The sequence below is a fragment of the Medicago sativa genome, chromosome 3 (genome assembly GCF_051527215.1).
Source record: "Medicago sativa cultivar Bolivia chromosome 3, Bolivia_mono, whole genome shotgun sequence".
Classification (NCBI taxonomy): Eukaryota; Viridiplantae; Streptophyta; class Magnoliopsida; order Fabales; family Fabaceae; genus Medicago; species Medicago sativa.
Genome location: NC_140751.1, coordinates 4273217 through 4296522, shown reverse-complemented (window position 1 = coordinate 4296522; position 23306 = coordinate 4273217). Strand labels below are relative to the sequence as shown.

Below are 23306 nucleotides of genomic sequence, written 5' to 3'. Positions count from 1 at the left end.
TCAGAAGCTGAAGCTCATCAGAAGCTGATCATCATCACCACAAGCTGAAGATTCAATGATCAACACTTCAAAAGTTGTCTATTGGATTCGAAATCACTACAGAAGACTAGTGGAACTTTACAACAGTCATTTTGGTGAAGATTTGAAGGCTTTGGAAGCTTATCTTCAAAAATGTTGACATTGTACTATGTACGAACTGTACAACCACCTTCTCCACTACTTTGTTTTGTGTCCACGCTACAAGACAAGAAAACAGCTCCAGAATACAGCTACGCCTGCAAGATGTTCCTTCACAATGGGAATGGATTTCAAATTGGTTCTTCATAGGACAACAACTAAATCAGGCAAAAGATCATTGGTGAAAGATCAAGCTTCAACAACGACTCTTTTGATGTGCTGGCAATTTCACAACGTCTCTTTCACACCTCTATATAAAGGAGTGAAGACTTAGAGTTTGGCATACGACTCTACTATAATTTACAAGCGCCAAAACTCTGCTGAAATTGTTCTGCTATCAGAGTCACTTAGAATTTCTGTTTTCAAGTTCTTATCTTAGAAATTCTTAGGTCTTAGAGTCTGTATCTGATTGTATTGTGAGCACCTCTGATTGTATATCAAGTGTTCATCCTCAAACATTATTCTTTGTAATCTTGTTTGTTTAGAAGTCTCTTGCAGTTGTGCTTGAGCATAGAAGTCTCTTGATTGTGTTCTTGAGCATAGGAAGACTCTTGCGAAGTGTGCTTGAGCAAAGAAAGTCTCTTGCTGTGTGCTTGAGCATTTGTAATCAGATATTACATTCTAGTGAAATCTCCTTGGAAGTGCAAGGGGGACTAGACTACTTCCGGATTGTGGAAGGAACCAGTATAATTGCTTTGTGTCTTTCTCCTTTCCTTTCTCTCTGTTTATTCCGCTGCATGCGCTCCTGACCACTCCCTTCAGAAGCAATTCTTCAAGCTTCTGAACTTAAGTGTTCTGAGTTTTAGAGAAAACGAAGAAACGTCTAACACAATTCAACCCCCCTTCTTGTGCTTTTCTCACCTTCAGATATGTGTTTCTACAATTAGTTGCCTAGGCCTTGATGTTAATAACTCTTGGATTTTTGATCAAATTAAGCTAACATCTGTGGATAAAGATTCTTACTTTCTCCTGTTCAACCCTTTTGGATTTTGGTGTTCGAGAGTTGAGTTTCTTGTAAGCTCCGTACAAATCCTCCTCCATCTTATGGCAATTAGTTGAGAAGGAAAAATCTCTAATAGTTATAGGAATAACCACATGTTGGCTTGGAATGAAAAATGAATAAAAAAAATATTCATTTTTTTATGCATTTTAATATGTTTCCTACCACGTGTTTAGTGAACTCTTGATCTCACAACAATGTTAAATAAAAAGTAATAATAATGAAAAAAATACTTTATTGTCAATGAAAAAAATACAACCACTTTAAAATGTAACTAATCAATATTAATAAAATCGATTATAATGCATTCATTGTGCAATTTGCATGTAGTGAAATAAATGGAGTGTTTTTGCAACATATGGGTAATGGAATATAGATAGTAAGGAATGGCTAGTAAAGAATCAAGAACAAAAGAGAGCCGCATAGCATAAGTATGATAGATTAGTCATAAAAGGAGGGGCATTGGTCAACATCCAGACTGTTGGAACACAAGGAGTGTTAGAGTGTGAATTTAAAAAAAAAAAAATCTCATGACAACTTTCTTAGTTATTACTCATTCATGAGATGAGGTCAAACCATTAATTTTGTAATCGTCAAATGATCTTAACTATTGGATCTAAAACTCATCTTTGGCTCCTCCCCTATAAATAGAGCTCTCATTCCTCACTTCTACTCACCCCAAAAGTTCTCTTAAGTTGTCAAATAACTTTTCTCTCTTCTCCCTCCTTTAGCTTGTGTTGACGATCTATTCTTTTCTTCTCCCTCTTTTTCTGTCCCGTCAGATTTAAAGTGTTCTTAAGATCATAGTCCCTACGAAAAATAATGTGTCCCATCCACGTTATCCACTTTGTACACATTCCTACTCTCTTTATCATGTAAACCAAGAAACTGCAATCTACCGAATCATAAGCCTTTTCGAAGTCCACCTTTAAAATCAAACAATCTTTATTGGATTTTTAGCGGAAAACTCATCACTTTTTGAGAAACCTTTGAAGCAATATGACTCCTTATTAGGGTTGTCATTTACAAGACTAGAAATCGACATCGAAGTCAAACAAGACCGCATCCACTTTCCATAAACCCATCCTGACTGATTTTTATAGAGACAATATTTCAAATTTTACGTGTGTACATTTGAGTTTGATGACAATATTTCAAATTTTCCAATACTTTCTTATTTTTCTCCAAACAAGAGATAATAATGATATTTGAACATAAAAAATCCACAACATTTGAGATAACTTTTTTTTTCACAAACATTTGAGAGAACTTTTTTCCTAAAAAATACATTTGAGATAACTTTTTGTTATTAATAATAATTTTATTTTTGGTTTAAATGTGTAATTGGTCCTTGCACTTTCAACGGATTTTGGCATTGGTCCCTGCACTATTTTTTGTTTGGCATTGGCCCCTGCACTTTTTAAAAATATTGTCATTGGTCCCTGCACTTTTTTTTGTTTGACATTGGTCCCTGCACTTTGTAAAAATATTGGTATTGGTCCCTGCACTTTGTAAAAATTTTGGTATTGATCCCAATCATTTCATGCCACGTGGCACCAATACCAATATTTGTCCAAAGTGCAGGGACCAATACCAATATTTTTACAAAGTGCAGGGACCAATGCCAAACAAAAAAAAGTACAGGGATCAATGCCAATATTTTTACAAAGTGCAGGGACCAATGCCAAACAAAAAAAAGTGCAGGGACCAATGCCAAAATTTGTTGAAAGTGCAGGGACCTATTACACATTTAAACCTTTATTTTTTTACAAAAGCAACAAAGAGACTAAACACGATAATAAGAGAATGAAAGATAATTGTCAAAAAAGTTGACAACTTTTGGTGCAAATTGACTGACTGCCGTACCGTATCCTGCAGCTACGATGGTCCACACATGAAGATGCCATAGAAACAAAAGTAAAAAAGAAAAACACACTCTCATCTCATCTCATTTTCTAAACGCATAAAACCCAAACCCTCAAATCAAAACCAAACCCATATCATTTCTTCATCTTGTTCTCTTCTCTCCATTTCTAGGGTTTCCATTCATCTCTTCAATGGCCGAAGTCGAAAACCTCCCTCCCGAATCTCACGACCGATCTCCAGCCACCACCACCGCTCCACCTCCTCCCGACGACGATCTCCCACCTCCACCTAACCCCAACCCTCGTCGTCGCGATTTTGACCGTCGTGACGACAGAGATTTCGACCGCCGTCCTCACCGTGGCGGCCGAGGTGGCCGCGGTGGCGGTGGTTACTACAATAACCGTGATAGAGACATCAAACGCCGTCGTAGTCCTAGCCCTAACTATCGTGACCGGCGTTATTCTCCTCCTCCGCAGCAGTCTCGTCGTTCTCCTCCGCCGTATAAGAGATCTAGAAGGGGTAGTCCTCATAGACCTAACGACAGGTAATTGCATAATTGAATTAATCGCTTATTAATTGAGGTTTTTATGAGTAATTGATAGTATTTAATTTAGGGTTAGGTTTTATTTATACGAACTGTAGATTAGGGTTAGTTGTTTTAATTTGGAATTTTGTGCAAGAACATTTAGATTGCGGTAGTAATTATAAGCTTATACAAATATTTATTGTGCAAGAAATTTTAGATTGCGGTAGTAATTATAAGCTTATACAAGTATTTATGATGAAGTTAAACTTCAGAGCTCGTAAAAATCGAAGATGCAAAAGTTAAATATGAAATTTTTATTTTTTTTTTGTTAAGATTCAGTTTTTTTTTTTTTTCCTTCTTTTGAATAATTGTTTATTGGGATGTTTATCTAATGAAAAGCCATTGTTTATAGTCATAAGGCCTGTTTGGATTGACTTGTTTGAATTTATCTACTGGAATAAAATTTGTGATAATGTTTGGGAGAACTATGAAAGTAGTAGCTATTGACAATTTTCAGCCTAATCTCATAAATTCTCCAGATAAAACTTATTTGAAATGAAGCTTTTTGCAGCTTAATTTCACTAGTTCTCCAAGATAAAACTTATTTGAAATTAAGCTTTTTGCAGCTTAATTTCACAAGTTCTCCAAGATAGCATATGAAAACAACTTATAGCATATTCAAAAACAATTTAACTTTATTTTGTCTTTTCCAATAGAAATGGCTTATGCATAAGTGCTTGTGCTAAAAGCTGCAGATAAGTTGTTTATCCAAACAGGGGCAGAAGTTATATTCAACATGTTTAAATGAAACTGTGTGCCTATGGACTTTTATGGTTTCTGATGTCTTACAAATCGCACCAATTGTAACTGACTACTTTATAATGAAAGGTTATATGTTGAGAGTCATCAGTCATGTACTTAATTTTTCATGTGATTTGTTTGAAGGATTTTATTCTTGTTTGTTGTATATTGTAAAAGGATTTAACTTGTATACACTGTTAGTGTAAAGATGTTTTACACTGTTACTCAATCTTATCTGGCGGATCATTAAAAACATTGGACTTTATTCATAACTATTTTTAAAGTCATGTATTTGATTGGTTGTTGGTTGTGATTTGCTGACAGAGTATACAAATTACACTCATATAAAAATCTATTTAGATTATAGAGTATGTATACTTTCCTGTATTATTTGTTTTCTTTGCATCCATTTACCCTATGCATCAGAAACTATGTTAATATATTCCCTCCTCCAATTGCTTTGTTATGTGCGTAAAACAGGTTTGGCCATGATCACTTCGGTGGCTATGAACGGGGAGGTGGAAGGGGTGGCTATGCAGATGATAGACCTGGTGGCAGATTTCCACATCGATCTGGAGGGGGATATCAAAACGGAATTTCTGGTATGTCAATAGTTGCAAATAATTTTCAAATATAGTTATTCTAAAATACCTATAAATGCAATTTTTTTTAGCTTTAGTTTCTGACTTTTTCGTTTGATTGAACTTATTAAACTCAGCGATACCCATCATTGTTTACTGATACATATGTATGCATAGCAGCGTAGTTTCTTGTTTTTTATGTTAGGGTTTCAGTGTTGCATTTGTTACTTATTGGTGATTTTTAAAATGGTGTTATTACTTAGTGCAAACTTTTTTATCTGTTTGAGTGATCTTAATATTTTTTCAAATATTAAGAAATTGTACAGAAAATGTCTGGGAATTATTCCATTTACAAGCAAGATTTGCTCTTGCTCCCTAAGCAAGTGTTAGTTAGTGGGTATAGGTTGATATTTCAGTATCCCTAATCTGAGTTGCTGCACACTTTTGTAACCCAATCAAATGTGATTGTTGTTTTGGAGACTATTCTTTCAGCACTAGTAGCATGTAAATTAACATGATTAGTCCAGATGTGTGAAACATACTGTCTAAAAGATATTTTTCATTATCACATATATTATTATCATAATCCCATAATTCAGCATGTATTTTATGATTCTCTTTAGTCTATTCAGTGTTTTTGGGGTTGGCCACTTGAGGTAGCGATTTGAGATTGATCACTATGCTCCGGTGTCATTTTTAGTTCTTTCATGCATCATGTTTAATAAAATACTTCTGTAGTAAAAGCATAGTAGTTAATAGCGGATAGCGGCGCGTAACGGCCGACCCCAAAAATGCTATAGCGGGATAGCGCATAGCGCTATGACCGCTATTTCATAAAAACAAAAACAACAAAAATAAGGAAACAGAGAGAGCAGAATAGAGTTTTATATGAACAAAACAGAGGATTGTTTGTACAAACTACAAACATAAACAGAGAGAGCAGAATGGAGTTTGGAATCCATAATAACAAAGAAAACTAGAACAAAAAAGTAACAGGACAACAGAGTTTTGAGATTGTTAAACAAAAAAATAACAGGATAACAGAGCAAACGCGACAAAGTAGAGGAAGATTTACAGCAGCGGTGAAGAAGTTTTACAGAACAGCAGAAAAGCAGAGGAAGATTTAAAGAAATACCCTTTTTTTTTAAACCAAGGATAATTTTGTATTTTCTCTTAAAATGAAATAGCGGTTCTAAACCGCAAAACCGCTACGAAGCGTTGCGCCGCTATAGCGCCGCTATCTCACACCGCAACACTATGGCTTGTTGCGTAGCGCTCCGGCACCGCACCGTGCGGGCGCTATAGCGGCGCTATTGGCCGCTATTGACTACTATGAGTAAAAGGTTACTTCTTCAGACGGTGCATAGAAAATATTAGTATATCATTATGAGTTATAAATTATTCGATCTCTTTTTTTTTTGTATATCCTCTATTGATTTTTTTATTTTATTTTATTTTATTCTTTTCTTCAGATGGAAGTCAAATTATTTCCATTCTTGTCATTCAAAACTGAGCATCAAATCAATTTTTCGCACTGTAATATTGAGACATTAAATGGCAAGCATGCTGCTTTTCAGCAGTCATAAAAAAGAAAATAAATATCAGATTGAAAAGATTGTCCTTGTTTGCTGTTCAGTGGTTTAAGTGGGTATGGGTTCTCTCACGTCCCCTGCATGGCATTCTTAAACCAATACTGTTTTTTTTATTCTCTCCCCACCTCTTAATGGAGGGGTGTGTTTGTGTCCCCCTGGCTGTTGTTTGGTATTTATATTTCAAGCTTACCGTTATCTAGTTCTAAATCTTGATCAATTAATTGGAAAAGGTTTGTTATAAAATAACTCTTACTACGAGCTATCAAGTATGTATAAATTTCCTTTTAGGGTGACGTAAATTATTTTTAATATGTTTTTTATGTTATGGGTTTTATGGGTTTTATTTTGCAGATCTGGATGCCAATCGCGGTTATGCAGATTTGCCAAGTGGGGGTGCTCGAAGGTCAGTTTTGTACTTGACAATTTAAACTATGAATAACTTATATTGCCTGCCTGTATCATGTATTTCTTTGAAAACAGACAACTAATCTCATCAATGAAGGTTATTGACAAACGAAATATGGCAAACATGCCAATATACTAAGAGTGCAAGATCTGTAACATGAGATCTACAGATTTATTGTTAAGAAATTTTCAAATATTCTTAGATGGTAATGTTCCAATATCTTGAATGGGTGGCTTGATTTGAAGATACACCTTGTTATAGTGATTATACAAGGTCAGTACCAGATCTCTGTTGAGTGCTACTATTCGTTGAACCACTTTGAGATGAGATTATGGATGTTCTTGGAGGAATTTGACGTGCGGGGGTGTGATGTGAACACCCCAATTCTCCTATGGCGATAAATAGGCATATGGAATTCAGATCCAAACAAATGCTCTCTGCAGGGAACAAAATATTAAAATATTATAGGACAGTTGTTGTTAAGAAGACTGAGGGGCTGTTTGAAAGCGGTGGTAAAGATTCGAAATGCTCTCCCCATTTTGTCAATTTGCCACTTCTTTCAAACAATCCCAAAGTCTTCTTTGGCAGCTGGGGGGCCTGGGGCTTTATCACATTATCTGTTTACTTTGAGGAAGATTGGTTTCAGGCTCTATGGAGGAGGTTTCTCTTTTGTTTTTCATTTGGCTACTTCATTTGACATGTATTAAAAGCATTAACCTAGATGAATGATAGTCAAATGGTTAGAGATAGAGGGAGGCCACAGAAATCCTGATTTGTGGGATGATGGTTGCTTTTATTTTACTGTATCGAACTTAGCAATGTGATATTTTGGGGAAAGTCTGTTCACTTGAAGAGCTTGTGAATTATTTCAGAGAGGGGTTGATGTCCTATAAGCAATTCATCCAGGAGCTTGAAGATGATATACTGCCATCTGAAGCTGAGCGTAGGTAAGTTTAAAAAAATAACATCCTTTTACGTTTTTTCTTAGCTCTTAGTACTAAAGAATTTGTGATATGCCATTGATGAATGATGTTGCAATTTGTTTTTTTAGATACCAAGAGTACAAGTCAGAGTATATTACTACCCAAAAACGAGCTTATTTCAATACCCACAAGGATGCGGAGTGGTATGTTTTTTTTCCCACTGCTGAAATTTCAATTGACTCTTGAAATATTCTCTTTTGTAGAGTATAAATTAGCATCTTGTTTCACGTTGAAGCAATCTTGTGTTCATTCCGTTAATTGATTTTGATCTAAACTTTGATGTAGGTTGAAAGATAAGTATCATCCAACAAATTTACTTACAGTAATTGAAAGGTGAGTTTTTTCAAAACTTGCAGTTTATTGAAGAGCTGAACGCAGCTCCCTCTTTACGTTGATGAATGGTAGAGAAATAGTCAGGAAGACTAATATTTTGATTAAAGATGTCTAATTATATTCAATCCTATCTGGCACATAATCTTTTAGGAGGAATGAAAATGCTCGACGTTTGGCAAAGGAGTTTTTGCTTGATTTGCAAAGTGGAGCACTAGACATGTATGTTTTTGTCCTCTCTCACTTTATGTGTGTTTATTATGCCTTCTCTTCCTCCTCACGCTTGCCTAAATTCATTGAATTATGAGAGTAATTTAATTATGATTTGTGCAGAAATCCAGGTTTAAACTCTGCATCCACTAAATCAGAGCAAGCCAGTGAGCCCAATTCAGAGGAGGAAACAGATGCCGGTGGTAAAAGAAGAAGACATGGCAGGGGATCTAATAAGGACAACGATTTCTCTGCTGCTCCGAAGGCTCACCCTGTCAGTTCTGAACCTAGAAGGATACAAGAAGATATTCATCAGGTTCAGGCTGTTGTTCGTAAGCTTGACAAGGAAAAAGGGATTGAAGATAATATTTTATGCACCAATGATCATAGTAAAAATAGTGATAAGGCTCGCAGTGGATCTGTGGGCCCTGTAGTAATTATCCGTGGCTTAACATCTATTAAGGGCTTAGAGGGTGTTGAGCTACTGGACACACTTATAACATATCTTTGGCGGATTCATGGTGTAGATTATTATGGAATGCTTGAGACTAGTGATGCCAAAGGTTTTAGGCATGTGAGACCAGAAGGAGCAAGGCATGAAGAAACAGCTAAGTCGGGGTCAGAATGGGAGAAAAAACTTGATTCATTTTGGCAGAGAAGGTTGGACAGCCTGGATCCCTTGGAAGTAAGGACTGCAAAGGAGAAGATAGATGCTGCAGCAGCTGACATGTTGGATCCATATGTTAGAAAAATTAGGGATGAAAAGTATGGTTGGAAGTATGGCTGTGGAGCCAAGAGTTGCACAAAGCTTTTTCATGCTGTTGAGTTTGTGTACAAACATCTCAAGCTAAAACACCCAGAGCTTGTGTTGGAACTAACATCAAAATTGCGGGAAGATCTTTATTTTCAAAATTACATGAAGTAAGTATCAATTAACTGAGCTTTTTATTTTTGTTTAGTGGTTAATCTTGCAAGTGGTGGTGGAAATATTAAATATATTGATGTTACCTTCATTGTAGTGATCCTGATGCTCCTGGTGGAACGCCTGTCATGCAGCAATCTCAGGTAGAATGGCAATTTTATTTACCATACAATTTTATATCTAGAAGAAAATTATTACAAATGATGATTCTTGACTTGCTAAAACCGTGATCACATGTTTTGAAAACATTTTGGTCTCTTGTCTACCTTAATATAGGATTTTACAAGCAACTTTGCAGATGTGGTCTGCACATCTTGTGCAATTAGCAATTTTTTGATAAAAACTTTCCTTGAAATATATGCTGCTATCTATGGGGCAAGAAGCATGATGTTTCATTTCACAATTGGGAAATTTATTAAGCTTTCCAATATATTTCTGCACAAAGTCATTATGGTTTGATTCTAAAACATCCATTCTCCATTTTCTTTCTTCCCTCTCTATTTAAGGACAAGCCTTTAAAGCGAAGGTTACTGGAAGGCCGATTGAAAGATGATCGTGGGAATCGGCGAGACCAGGATAGGAGCGACAGAACAAATGGAGATAGACCTGACAGTTCGCCATCCCATGAGAGGCAGTTGGGAAACCGTGATGAAACAATGTTCGATGCATATGGTGGACCTGCTGTATCATTCAACTCAGATATGCCCCCTCCTCCAGTTTTGATGCCTGTACCTGGTGCCGGGTTGGTTGCTCTTTTACTTCTCTTCAATCTATACAATTAAAAGCTTTATTGAGGTTTGCTGGTGCTTATATAATTTATACCTATTCAGGCCTCTGGGACCCTTTGTTCCTGCTCCACCAGAAGTTGCGATGCAGATGTTTAGGGATCAAGGACCATCTTCGTATGATCCATCAGGAATGACGATGCGTTCTGGTCCTCACATAGGGGGACAAGCCTCTATGATTGCTGTTCCTCCCACCTTTAGACCTGATCCCCGACGGATGCGGAGGTACTTATTCTGCTAGACCCTTGTTTATATATGTTCCCTTTTGGTATCTCCAAATCATACTATTTTTTATGTGCCCTTATATATGTGATTTTTAGAGCTTAATCTGCTTTGCAACATGTTATTTTATTGTACTCCCTCCGGTCCTTTATATAAGAAACAAAAGACATAAAACATCAAGACCAAGGAAGTACATTGAAAATAGTCATCTTTATTTAATACACCTCTACATTTAAAAAAATTCCATGAATACCCCTAAATTAATTACTCTTTATTCCACCAACTTATTTACTTTTAATATTCTCTCTCATAATAAATAAGGGCAAAAATAAAATTTAACTTCAAACATCCTTGAAACTTGGTCAATGTTTCTTATATAAAGGACCAAAAAAATTCTCACTTTTGTTTCTAGTAAAAAGGACCGAAGGTAGTATTTTACCTGGCCTCAGAATGCTTAGTGCATGCATGATGCTTTTTTCCAGTTCCATAAAGTTGATTGACATTTTGGGTGCTCTCCAGTAGAATTGGTTTTGGTTTTGGAACTGTTCTAACTTGGGAGAGATATTTCTAGCCTTTGCCTATACGCATAATCTTTTACTCAAATTTATTTTGATCTCACTTTTACGTGAATTAATTCAAACAAAAATTACTTAATATGCAGCTTACTTTAATCAACAAAATCAATTTTATAAAACACATGTGGATTATTAAAATAACATGTGGTGGGAGTATTTCTATTTTCTACTGTGGAAATGAAGACGTTAGTGTGTCTTCGATACTCAAAAGTTATCCATCCATTATCTAACATATTGAGTTGTTTGTTGTATGTGATTGACTGTTTAGTGGAATGTTTAAACTAATTTCCTAATCGTGGTGCAGTTATCAAGACTTGGATGCCCCAGAAGAAGAAGTTACTGTCATAGACTATCGGAGCTTGTAGGTTTCACTGGTTTGGCTCATTGAGATTGGATTGGCAGCATATCTATTTTAATTTTAGTCAACTATACTCGGCATCAGCTGTAATCTAGTTGTAATAATGGGGGTTAGATTTCGTTTCTTTTGTGCCATAGATGTTGTAACATTAGAAGTTTTCCCGAGCAAAATGCTACCTGGCTGCTATATCTTATTTTTATAAGATGAGATTGCATTTAAACTTGATTTATAGAGATATCAATCAAAAACTACCTCCCAGGTTTTGGTGGATAATCAAACTATATTCCGATCCCACTTAGTGGGATAAGGCTTTGTTGTTGTTGTTGTTGTTGTGGATAATCAAACTATGGTTAAAAAATTATGTTGGCCTTGTATCAGGTCTTTTCCTATTGTTTGTGGATGTCAGTGACCTGGGTTTTAATCCAGGTCAAATTGTAAACTACCCAAATCATAATTTCAATTTGCTTAAGAATTTCCTTAAATGTATTTTCATTTGAGATCAATAATAATTTGACATTTTTTATCTATTTGATTACAATTTTAAATAGAAATGAATTGAAAATTATTTGCTCACAAGACTTAGTCCGTTTCTTGGGTAAACTGCAAATTGCATTTGAAGTTATATTTTTTTGACAGATTATTATTTTTTTCTCACTTCACTTTCTGGTTTAAAGTGTTACTAAAAAAAAATTACTATTTGTTGTTCCATAACCACTTGCTCTGTTTTGCCTCTTTCTGTTTTGTTGACACAAACATTGCACAGCAGTGTTGTCATCGGTGATTTTTATTTTATTTTATTTTTCCTACTTGTCCTACTGTTTCAATCATTTTATTTTTATTTTTGTAAATATAGTAGTCGGTGACCTATGCTGCTCGAGCATTATACACCATTGTTGTTGCACGACGGTCCGTTTAAGTTATTTTTACACTCATCTAATTATTTATTTTTACACTCATCTAATTAGAATTGAGAATTGAGTCTCTATTTAAAAAACGGTTATAATGTTAAAATCTATGCTTACATGCCAAGGTGATAGTTGTTTATTGAATTATGGTGTAGCATCTCCATTAAATTCTTTAATATTATAGAATTTATGTTATTAATATTTTTTTACAAATTATTTTATAGGATAGTTTTTACAAACTTAGAAAAGGAAACAAGTAGATCAATGGAATCTCAAATTGGATAAAATTGTAGTTGAAAGAACAATAAACTTAGAAAAATATAAAACTTTTATTTCAGTATAGAGCAAGTTTACAAATATTCCAAGGTGTGTTACAAGTCTGACGAGACCTATTTATAAACTAGAACCTTGGACAAGACATTTAAACTCAGATTACAAGGCAATAATAGGAAAATTTTAAGATTTTGCAACATCTTTTGATGACTGGATAACATGCACGGTCGTGCTTGTGAGGAGCGTGGCCATTCTCCCTTTTAAACATTTGTTCAAATTCGATTGGCTGAAGGGCGCACGACCCTGCCTATGGGGCGCACAGTCATGCTCGTAGTCACAACATTTCCTGCACTTCATGACAATGGCTCAACACGACCTAGTGCATTTTGAGCACGGATGTGCCTATCAAAAGAATGGCTTTTTCCTTGTTTTTTCTTCTCTTCCTTGGCTGCTTATCCTTACTTTTGATCCAAGTACATTGTTCTTCGTTATTTTGATTTTGAAAACAAAACTAATACTTTGAAGTAATATAGTTCTAAAACGAGTCTAACACAAACTAATTTTCATTGAATTTTAAAAGCTAGAAACAAATTAAACTACGACATATGAAATTCCCCCATGCTTGAATCTTTGTTTGTCCTAAGTGAGAGACAAAGAAAATCAGCAACACAAATTAGTAGGAAGACAATCTCAGACAATTTTTTTCATTTTTCAAAGACATTGTTTTCTGGGTACACTTATCACATCCCCAAATTCTTTTCATGATTGTTGTTCAACCCAACAATTGTTTCAAGTGAGTGTGTGTGAAGTTCAACTTTTTATTGCTCCTGTATAAATGACATTACAAGGAAAAAAAACTCTAACCATGGTAATAAACATACATATAAAATGTCACAGTCATTTCATATAATCTCGGTGGAAAGTTTTTTTTTGGTCACGTGGTGTTTTTTATTTTCATTTTTTTTCCTTTTTATGGGAAAACTCAGAGTCACTTTTTATACACTTTATCTTTATTTTTAATACCATCCACACTGTATTTGGCAGTGATCCTATTTATTATTTTTCTTGTGCTCTGATCCCCCCCCCCCCCCCCTACACCTTATTACGACTTTTTTTTTTGTTCCCCACATTAACTTATACTACTTTTTTGTGAACTTTTAAAGTTATGCTTAAAATGTCAATATACACACCTACTCAAAGTCTGCAACTTTGTGAATCTCTAAAAGAGAGGGGTTTACAATAAAACTGACGTGAGTTTAGTGAAACACTTAAAGTAAAAGGTTATGTTTACATGCACAAATTCATCATAAAACTCAGCCTTTATTTATTGTGTCTAACTTGGAAATAATTTGATCTCTTGGTCTGCAAAATGGCAATCAACTTTATCTCGGTCTAGTGCTAAAACAGAGTATTGTGGTGTTGCTAATGTTGTTGTTGAATCTTGTTGGCTTCTAAACTTGTTGTTAGAACTCTAGTGTCCGATTATCAAAGCCACTATTGTCTACTGTGATAACGTTAGTGTTGTTTACTTACCATGTAATCCTATCCAACATCAACACATAAAACTTATTGAAACGGATATCCATTTTGTGTGTGAAAAGGTTGCTAAAGGCTAAGTACGTGTTCTACATGTCCCATCTTGCTATCAAATAGATCACATTTTCACCAAGGACATTCTACTGCAATTATTTGATGATTTCAGAGATAGTCTCAACATTCATCAACCTTCCGTTTCGAGTACGGTTGCGTATTAGAATATAAAATATTCGTTGTGTAAATTATTAGTATATTGTATATTGTTTTAGAGATAATTGAGGCCCATATTAAAGATACTTGGTGCCCAAGTTGAAGGAAAATCGAATAGAAGAATGGAGTAGAAGCAGCGGAATAATTTCGATTTTCTTTCCTTGGATCATTACGAAATTCAAACATGAATCAGTGATTCGATTGTTACCTCGAAGTTTGGAATCTGAACGTTGGAAACTGGAAACTGGAATCTCGATCACAGCCAAGCAAGCAGCAAGCAACAAAGCCTCTAGCAAGTCCACACGAACAGTGCTCCTCCAAAACTCGGTGCTAGCCAATGAATCGGAAGTGCAGAGAAGAAGGGTTGCTCCAAAGCGTGTAACCAAAAACTTCAGCACTAGATTCTATTTATAGAACTTCTAGTGTGCTCTGCAAGTCAGAAGTCGCTATTGGGCTTCATTAAGCCCAACAACGAGTTTAGTAGTTTTGCTAACTAATTAGCGTCATTTACTAAACGCACCCCTTTATATAAGTCATACTTATATATTTCTCTTTTGACTGTTCTTTGTGTGTGACCCTATAGGTTCTAGTCACGTTGGCAATAATATTAAATCTAATATTTAATACTATAAACAATGAGCGGTATCTAGCAACACATCATTGCTACCCAAGTGACAAGAATGTCAAGTGATCTGACGAAACCTTTCCATGATAATACTCATGTGTATAATTACTCCTTTGTCTCGATATCTTCATTGATCTCAAGGCATAGATATTTTGTCACCCTTGTATAGATCAATATTTATATTTCTTGATTCCAAAATATACTGAATAACGAATAAGTCCAATATCTTATATTGACTTAGTTCGGCATGACCATGCAGTTTTACAGTCATATTTCATCAAGATGCCTAAAGATATATCTCCTGTTTATGAGGAGGGACAAATCCCATCTAGGACACTCATGTCCCTCAGCATGATTCGTCAAGTACCCATCAACCAACGTTATGGTTATCCTGTTACAGACAACGTTAGAATGGCAACAAAGCACTTGAGTCCACATCTAAGGATCATAGTGGTTTCAGGTCTAAGAGCAATATACATTATTATCATTGTGAGAATATCTTATGACAATATCATAACATACTATGTAGTATTCTCACGGTGGGTCAATCCAGTATAAATATTACTCCTAATACTTATACCTATGTATAGACTTAATATCTCATATCTATTACCCATGAGATGCGGTCATCAGTCTACATACATAATTGTCTCGATGCTTTATTATTATCCTTTATTCATATTAAAGCTTTGACTACGGATACATTTAAGAATAGCGTACTTTATGATAATGTAATCTCATGATTAAGTCACACTTAATTATATTATTACACGAACTATCTATTCTAAGGACTTTATTAACATTACATAAATATAATAAAGAGTACCATATATCATTCAATAATAAAAGTCATGATACATAAGATAAGTTTAACATAAATTATTGGCCTCTAGGGCTTACACCAACACAAGTATACTGTATATTAGTTATAGATAATCGAGACCAAGTCAAACATACTTGGTGCAGGTCAAAACATGCTTGGTGCCCAAGAAACTTGGTACCCAAGACTATAAATACACCTTTGGAAAAAAAATAAGAATCTACTTTGTGTTTTAATAACATCACATTTTTTTTAAAAATAATTTAATTTGTTTAGATACAACTATATAAAAGCATTTGTTTGTTACAAAATCAACTCAATCTTTTTTGAGTTATTTTCTCTCCTTGAAATATGATTTTTTGTTAAAAAAACACAATGATTAAAATACGTTAAGATGAATGTCAAAATTATATTTTTGTTTGTCATTAATTTTCATAATTAGAGAAATTATAAGAAAATTTGTTTTGTTTGGGATTAAGATTAAGTTAGTTTATTCTTTAAAAAAAGATTAAGTTAGTGTGAAAATTTGTTTTGATCGGGTTAAGATTAAGTTTGTTTGTTATTTCAAAAAAAAGATTAAGTTTTTTTTTTTTTTTTGCAAAGAAAAAAGTTAGCGTGTGTTGGTTTTGTTTTAATTTTATTTTTTTTTAGGAGAGAAAAATAGGGGACGATTGTACCAAAAGATACAAAAGGATATAATTTTGATGACGTGTCAAAAAATTAAGAAAGGGTAAGATTTTATTTTTGGTTGTAATTAAGTTTCATATTTAAAAAAGAAGAAAAGATTTGTGCCTTGGAGCACAAGTTACGTTTCCCTATATTAGTAGAGCACTAGCCGTATCTTTGTTCTCATTGAAACCCTGAGTTGTTAACATACTAACAACAACTACACACACTGAACCTCTTCCCATGGCAACCACCGAAGAATCCGTCCGCAAATCCCTATCAGAAAAACTCTCCGCCTTCGAAAACCAAGGCAACACCGTCTGTTCTCTCAAATCTTCCTCCGCTCCTAAACCTGACATCGACGCCGCCGGCTCCAATTCCCGTAAAGCATTCCGTAAATCAGTTGTCAACACACTTCAACGCCGTTTCTTTTGCAATCAGTCGTATCAAATTTACGGCGGCGAAGCTGGTTTGTATGATTATGGTCCTCCTGGTTTCGCTGTTAAAAAAAATATTATCTCTTTTTGGCGTCAGGTAAGTTTTAAAAGTTGCTAAACCTGTCATTTTTTATACGAAAATCAATTTTGAGTGAATTGATTATGCATGCATTTGCTTCCACGTTTGGAGTAGTTAGTGATGATTTAGTTAGGGTTGATTTTGACATGTTTGGTTACTCAAGTAGAATTGATTTTGCATATGGATTTAATCTTAGCTTGAAGTTAAGATTTGTAGCTTTTTGAGTCTTAACATGATTTTTACGTGTGTATGTTTGGTAGTGTGGTGATAAGAGTTGATTTTGAGCGAATTGATTCCGGATAAAAGTGAGTTGAATGTGTCTATGTAAAAGTGGATTGAACAGTAAATTTTAAGCAAAAGCTACAAATTCTAGCATCAACTACAATCAGTTCTACAAACAAAATCAACTCTACAACATCTAGAGTCACTTTTGATGCTCCGAAGTTGAAACCAATCATATTCAAATCATTTTAAGTAAAATTAATTTTACAAAATCAATTCATTCAACATCACCACAAAACCAAACCTGCACTATGTAAAATATTGCTAACAGTGAGTTGAAGATAAAATAGTTTATGTTTGAATATATTAATGTAAAAGTGAGCTGTACAGTAAATTTCAGTGCAAAAATTAAGTTTTAGAATCGAAAACTCCAATTTATAGATTAAATTTAGCTCCAATTTTGTACGGTGATCTCAAATACGTCCCCTCATATTAATCCTTCTGAGAGTATGATAGAGACTAAATTGATATTAAGTTGTTAAATACAGAGACCAGTTTGACAATTTAATCGAGTCAGGGAGCTTTTTGAAATATTTATAATATCGGGGACTTATTTCAGAGCACCTACAAAGACAAGAATTAATTTGGTCATTTACTCAGTAATTTTATGAGATTACTAACACTATCCATTTTTTATAATGTGTTGGTTCAACTGTATCGATTGAGTGAATTATTCTGTAAAATTGATTTTAGATAAAAGTGAGTTGAACAATAAATTTGTGTGCAGAAATCAATTTTAAAATCAAAAGCTCCAATTTTTAGCTTAAGTTAGAATCAATTCTTGAGGTAAAATCAATTCCATTTGTGAGAGCCAACCATGTCAAAATCACTTCTACACCTATAGATTCAATTTCGACTCCTCCAACAGTTGAATCTAACATATACTAAACTTCCTTTACAATTTTCACATATATTAGAAAGATGTAGAAGTTTGTTTTGTATATTAGTGATTTTGTGTGACTGTTGAAAAAAATATATTTGAAATTAAACTTATATTTAATTTAGGAACAGATAATCGGTGTTGTCCTATAGCAGGTATACCATAGTAGAATTTCAATAAATTCCTATTCTGCAATACACCACATAGTACAAAGTGTTGTCAAATAACGTCTATAGTGGCACCATAGTGTTGTAGCGTATAAGAATTTGAGCAAACTGCAATTTTCTGTGAACCGCGATTGACTAGACTGCAGATAATTTCCCTGTACCGACAGTAGTTTATTTTTTTCACGTGAATCCAATCAAAAGTTTAATGCTAACAATATATATAAATTAAATTTTAATAAATCAAATCCTAATTTTATTTTTGTTGTTGTTGGGCTGCTTGTAGCATTTTGTTTCGGAGGAAAACATGCTCGAGATTGAGTGTCCCTGTGTGACACCAGAGGATGTTCTGAAAGCTTCCGGCCACGTGGAAAAATTCACCGATCTCATGGTGAAGGACGAGAAAACCGGAACATGTCACCGTGCTGATCACTTGCTCAAGGATTATTGCAAAGAGAAGCTTGAAAAGGATCTCACATTGTCATCAGAGAAAGCTGCAGAGCTAAAACACGTTCTTGCCATGCTGGATGATTTCTCATCTCAAGAACTTGGTGCTAAGATTAAGGAGTATGGTATCACTGCTCCTGAAACCAAGAACCCACTCTCTGATCCTTACCCTTTCAATTTGATGTTTCAAACTTCCATTGGTCCCTCCGGCTCAGCTCGTGGGTTAGTAGTCCCTTCATACCCCTCCTTTTCTTCTTCTTTGTTGTTGGTGTTTATTATGATTTATGATTGATCCCTTGAAACAAAGCCTGGTCTGTGTGTGCTTTGACCAAAGCCAAAATCTGGCACTAGCAAGTTGATCTGGAGACTAGATTTGTCAAAAATAAATTAATTTCTAGCACACCAATGAGTCCACATGCCACAGCACAGAATTAAAATGTGTGTGCTTGACCAAAGCCAAAACCAGTGTGACAAGGTAGCTGAGTGGGGGAGACTAGAATTCTCAATTAAATTTATTTGTAGCACACCAAAGAATCCACATCCCACAAGGAATTAAAATTCCACGAGTTGCCATGCCAATCGGTAGAAATTTGTTTTATCATTGGGAATAGCTTTAGCTCGAGAACATGTAAATAAGCAATGAATTGTAGATTATATATTTGCATTGCAAACAGGACAAGTGGCTGACCTTGCCACTTTGCAATGCATAAGGACCTTTAGGTATACCCAAGATAACATCATCAGGAATGCATGTCTAAACCCTTTGAGACATATACTCTAAAAGCTCAAAATCAAAGGCACTCCTCTAATTATTTAGAACCCATATGCCACTAGAGAGTAATAACTGTGCATTAGAGTGTTGTAAATGATTAAGTAAGGTCCACTTTGCTTGACAATCATTTGAAAAGGAAAAAAAAAAAAAAGGGGCATCAATGGCACGCTTATCTTTGCATACACTATTAATGATTGTGATGTGTATCACAAGCATTAGTAGCGTTTGCAATGATAAATATTTAAGTGATTCCTGTGTTTTTGGTCATGTGATTTTTACCTGGTGCAATCGGTTACAATGCTGTAAATTCTAATCCATGGCCATTTCACCTGAAGTATTAATTTTTATTATCATAGTAAGGTAAAGCATTTAACTCCTTTTTCAACTGAAACAGGTTTATGCGTCCAGAAACTGCACAGGGCATATTTGTTAATTTCAAAAACTTGTACAATTACAATGGAAACAAGCTACCCTTTGCTGCTGCACAAATTGGACAGGCTTTTAGAAATGAGGTTTGTTGGTTTTTTTTTGTTGTTTGAACTTGCATTTGGTTTTGGTGTCTTTGTGGGATTGGGATTTAGTCTGGTTTCTGTATCTTTCTGCAGATATCTCCCCGTCAAGGCCTTCTCAGAGTCCGTGAATTCACCTTAGCAGAAATTGAGCACTTTGTTGACCCCGAAGATAAGTCCCATCCTAAGTATGCCAAAGTTGCCGACCTCGAGTTTTTCATGTTCCCGAGGGAGGAACAGATGTCTGGTCAGTCTGCAGAGAAAATCCGTCTCGGGGAAGCTGTTTCAAAGGTCAGTTTCAATAATAGTGTAGCAGTCTATTCTCTACTAAACCACATTTTTATGATTATTTTGATTTTTATCCAGGGTATTGTCAATAATGAGACTCTTGGTTATTTCATTGGGAGAGTATATCTCTTCTTGACGCGTCTCGGTATAGACAAAGACCGCTTGAGATTTAGGCAGCATCTTGCCAATGAGATGGCACATTATGCCGCTGACTGTTGGGATGCTGAGATTGAGTGTTCCTATGGTTGGATTGAGTGCGTTGGCATCGCCGATAGATCTGCATACGATTTGCTTGCTCACTCGGTAATTGCTCTGATTAACTGAATTCTTTGTGATAAACTTTAATAAACCAAGACAACGCGTATTTTATATTTATATATAATATAAATTCAAACTGGTTTCCTTACATCTGGTTTCCTTATTATCATAATGCTTATGTATTCATACTGCAGGAGAAAAGTGGCGTTCCACTGGTGGCTCAAGAAATTTTTTCAGAACCTAAGGAAGTAGAGGTACTGTTTAATGCTGATGGTGTTGGTTTATTGGAAACTTCATACACAACTATAAGAAGTCCCTGTTCATCATTAATTGAGTGTTGGTTTATTGGAAACTTCATACACAACTATAAGAAGTCCTTGTTCATCATTAATTGACTTGATATGTGAATTATTATTTCAGAAATTGGTTATAACTCCTATCAAGAAAGAATTGGGCCTTGCATTCAAAGGTAGTCAGAAGATGGTGGTTGAAGCACTTGAGGTAATTCGTGGTGTAACTGTTTTGGTATTTAGTACCGTGACTCTCTGAAAATAGCTACTTGCATTACATTTGAAAGATGAAATCTTCTCTGGCAGGAAATGTGTGAGAAAGAAGCATTGGATATGAAGGCCGCTTTGGAATCAAAAGGTGAGGTTGAGTTTGAAGTGTGTACGCTTGGGAAAACTGTAACTATTAATAAGAGCATGGTGAGCATTCACACGGAGAAAAAGAAAGAGCATCCGCGAGTTTTTACACCATCTGTGATTGAACCATCCTTTGGGATTGGACGGATATTATATTGCCTATTTGAGCACACTTTCTATACAAGGCAGAGTAAAGCTGGGGATGAACAGTTAAATGTATTTCGCTTTCCTTCACTTGTGGCTCCTATTAAGTGCACAGTTTTCCCTCTGGTTCAAAACCAGGAGTTTGAAGAGGTTGCCAAATTAATTTCCGAGTCGTTGACTGCTGCTGGAATTTCGCATATGATTGACATTACAGGTATGTTGTTAAAGTTGAAGTTCTCATTAACATATAAAATATACCTGTAGATTATGTTATAAATAAAACAAGAGGTTTAGGTTGGATGATTGCATTATTAGAAGAGATTCTTTAGGAACATTCACCTTATAAATCTTCGAAACTAAATGCTCTAGTTAGGATAATTTACTCGCAAGATCAATTCTTGGATGAGAAGGTGTTGTGTTTATGGACTATTTTTCTACGAAGTAGGCTTCGTTTTTGGTCATTCAACCCTCATATTCAAGTGTTTTTTTGTTGATTATATATATTAAATGGATTAAACCTGTTCTGAAGTTGTCAATGTTCCTTGCATACACAATTTTGTTTTAGGAATGAATTTATGCCGATTTTGCTGTGAGCAAAACTAACCTTTCATTTCTGCTGTAAAAATGTTAACAGGTAGAACAATAGGAAAACGGTATGCAAGAACAGATGAAATTGGTGTGCCCTTTGCTGTCACTGTGGATTCAACAACTTCAGTGACTATCCGGGAGAGGGACAGCAAAGATCAAGTGCGTGTTGACGTGGAAAAAGTTGCCACTGTTATTAGGGAGGTAACCGAAGGCCAGAGGACATGGGAAGATGTGTTAAAACTCTCAGGAGTACTTACTGCTTGTGCTTCTCAACCTGCTGCCTCAGATTCTGTGTCATCTGCTGAGTTTGAGAGCTTCAAGAATGAAATGAGGGCTGAATTGGCTTCTCAAAAAGCTCAGATTCAAGATCAGTCAGCAAAGATTGACCTCCTGATGGCTGAAATGGCTTCTCAAAAAGCTCAGATTCAAGACCAGTCAGCAAAGATTGACATCCTGATCAAACTAGTTTCTAATAATGGCATGTTTGGTGCGCAGGATACGATAGAAATAGAATTTGATAAGAGACTTGATAAGGATAAGATATGATAGTAACATGATAGACCTATTGCGAGTCATACTTTTGTTGATGACGAAAGGGGTAGTAGTAAGTACAATTTAATTTTCTGTTAACAATTGACTATTCTGTAGAATTTTAAATTTATTGCTTCTAATTTCTTGGTGTATATCTTAAATAATTTCTTGGGAATTTATAAACCGTTAAGTTAATTAACAAAGATATAGTTCTTAAGATTACATATGTTTGTTTGTCATCATTAAAAAGAGGAGATTGTTGACCTAAAGTGAGTTTTATAACAATGTCTCTAAGGTTATAATGATAACAATATGAAAGAACAATTTGGTACTCTAATATGTATTAAAAGTGCATGCCCATATAATTAAATTCTGACTTTGAAGTCATTTTGTTGGATATAAGGAGCATGGAGACCAATAGTGTCTTTTTTTTTTTTGAATCGGCAAATATTATTAAACGCCATCCCCGCAAGACGCAAGGTATGGACGAAACAAGATACAAATGATGCCGCATATAGACGGTACACCATAACCACCTAAAAACACCCCTGAAGATAAACCCGCCAAAACACATCACCACCTAAAAACACGGTATCCACCACTGCACATCGTCACTACTCACCCATAAAGAACACCCTCAAAATAAAACACCCAGACCCCAACACCCAAGCTGAGCCACATTTTGAAGAGCACCTAGCCAAAGGATCATGCAGCTATCACAAACCTCGCGACCTCCGAACCACCGAAAGAGCACAACACAAAGCCTAAAAACCAACTTGAGTCAAAGAACTGACTCCCGATCTCGAATCAAAAGTGACCGGCCCACCAGACTATAGTACCAAATTAGCAGGGCACCCTCGCCCCCGGTACACCAGATAAAAACCAAATAAAGTCAAACAAAGATTGCAGCTAGA

The 23306-nt window shown here is 35.3% G+C and overlaps 2 protein-coding genes across 2 annotated transcripts; both read left to right on the top strand.

Annotated features, from left to right (window-relative positions):
- Positions 1-3117: 3117 nt before the first annotated feature.
- Positions 3118-11723, top strand: LOC146935049 (serrate RNA effector molecule-like). The gene is made up of 12 exons (XM_085750250.1): positions 3118-3587; positions 4851-4972; positions 6895-6946; positions 7822-7896; positions 8001-8075; positions 8218-8265; positions 8416-8484; positions 8596-9393; positions 9492-9537; positions 9901-10136; positions 10225-10404; positions 11281-11723. The coding sequence occupies exons 1-12, from the start codon at positions 3235-3237 to the stop codon at positions 11339-11341; spliced, it is 2115 nt and encodes a 704-aa protein (XP_085606376.1). The 5' UTR covers positions 3118-3234; the 3' UTR covers positions 11342-11723.
- A 4836-nt stretch (positions 11724-16559) lies between these two features.
- On the top strand, positions 16560-22553 carry LOC146935048 (glycine--tRNA ligase, mitochondrial 1-like). The gene is made up of 9 exons (XM_085750247.1): positions 16560-16903; positions 18498-18880; positions 19825-19942; positions 20036-20230; positions 20306-20530; positions 20680-20739; positions 20906-20986; positions 21082-21487; positions 21908-22553. Exons 1-9 carry the CDS (start codon positions 16613-16615, stop codon positions 22405-22407), a joined length of 2259 nt encoding a protein of 752 aa, XP_085606373.1. The 5' UTR covers positions 16560-16612; the 3' UTR covers positions 22408-22553.
- Positions 22554-23306: the final 753 nt, after the last annotated feature.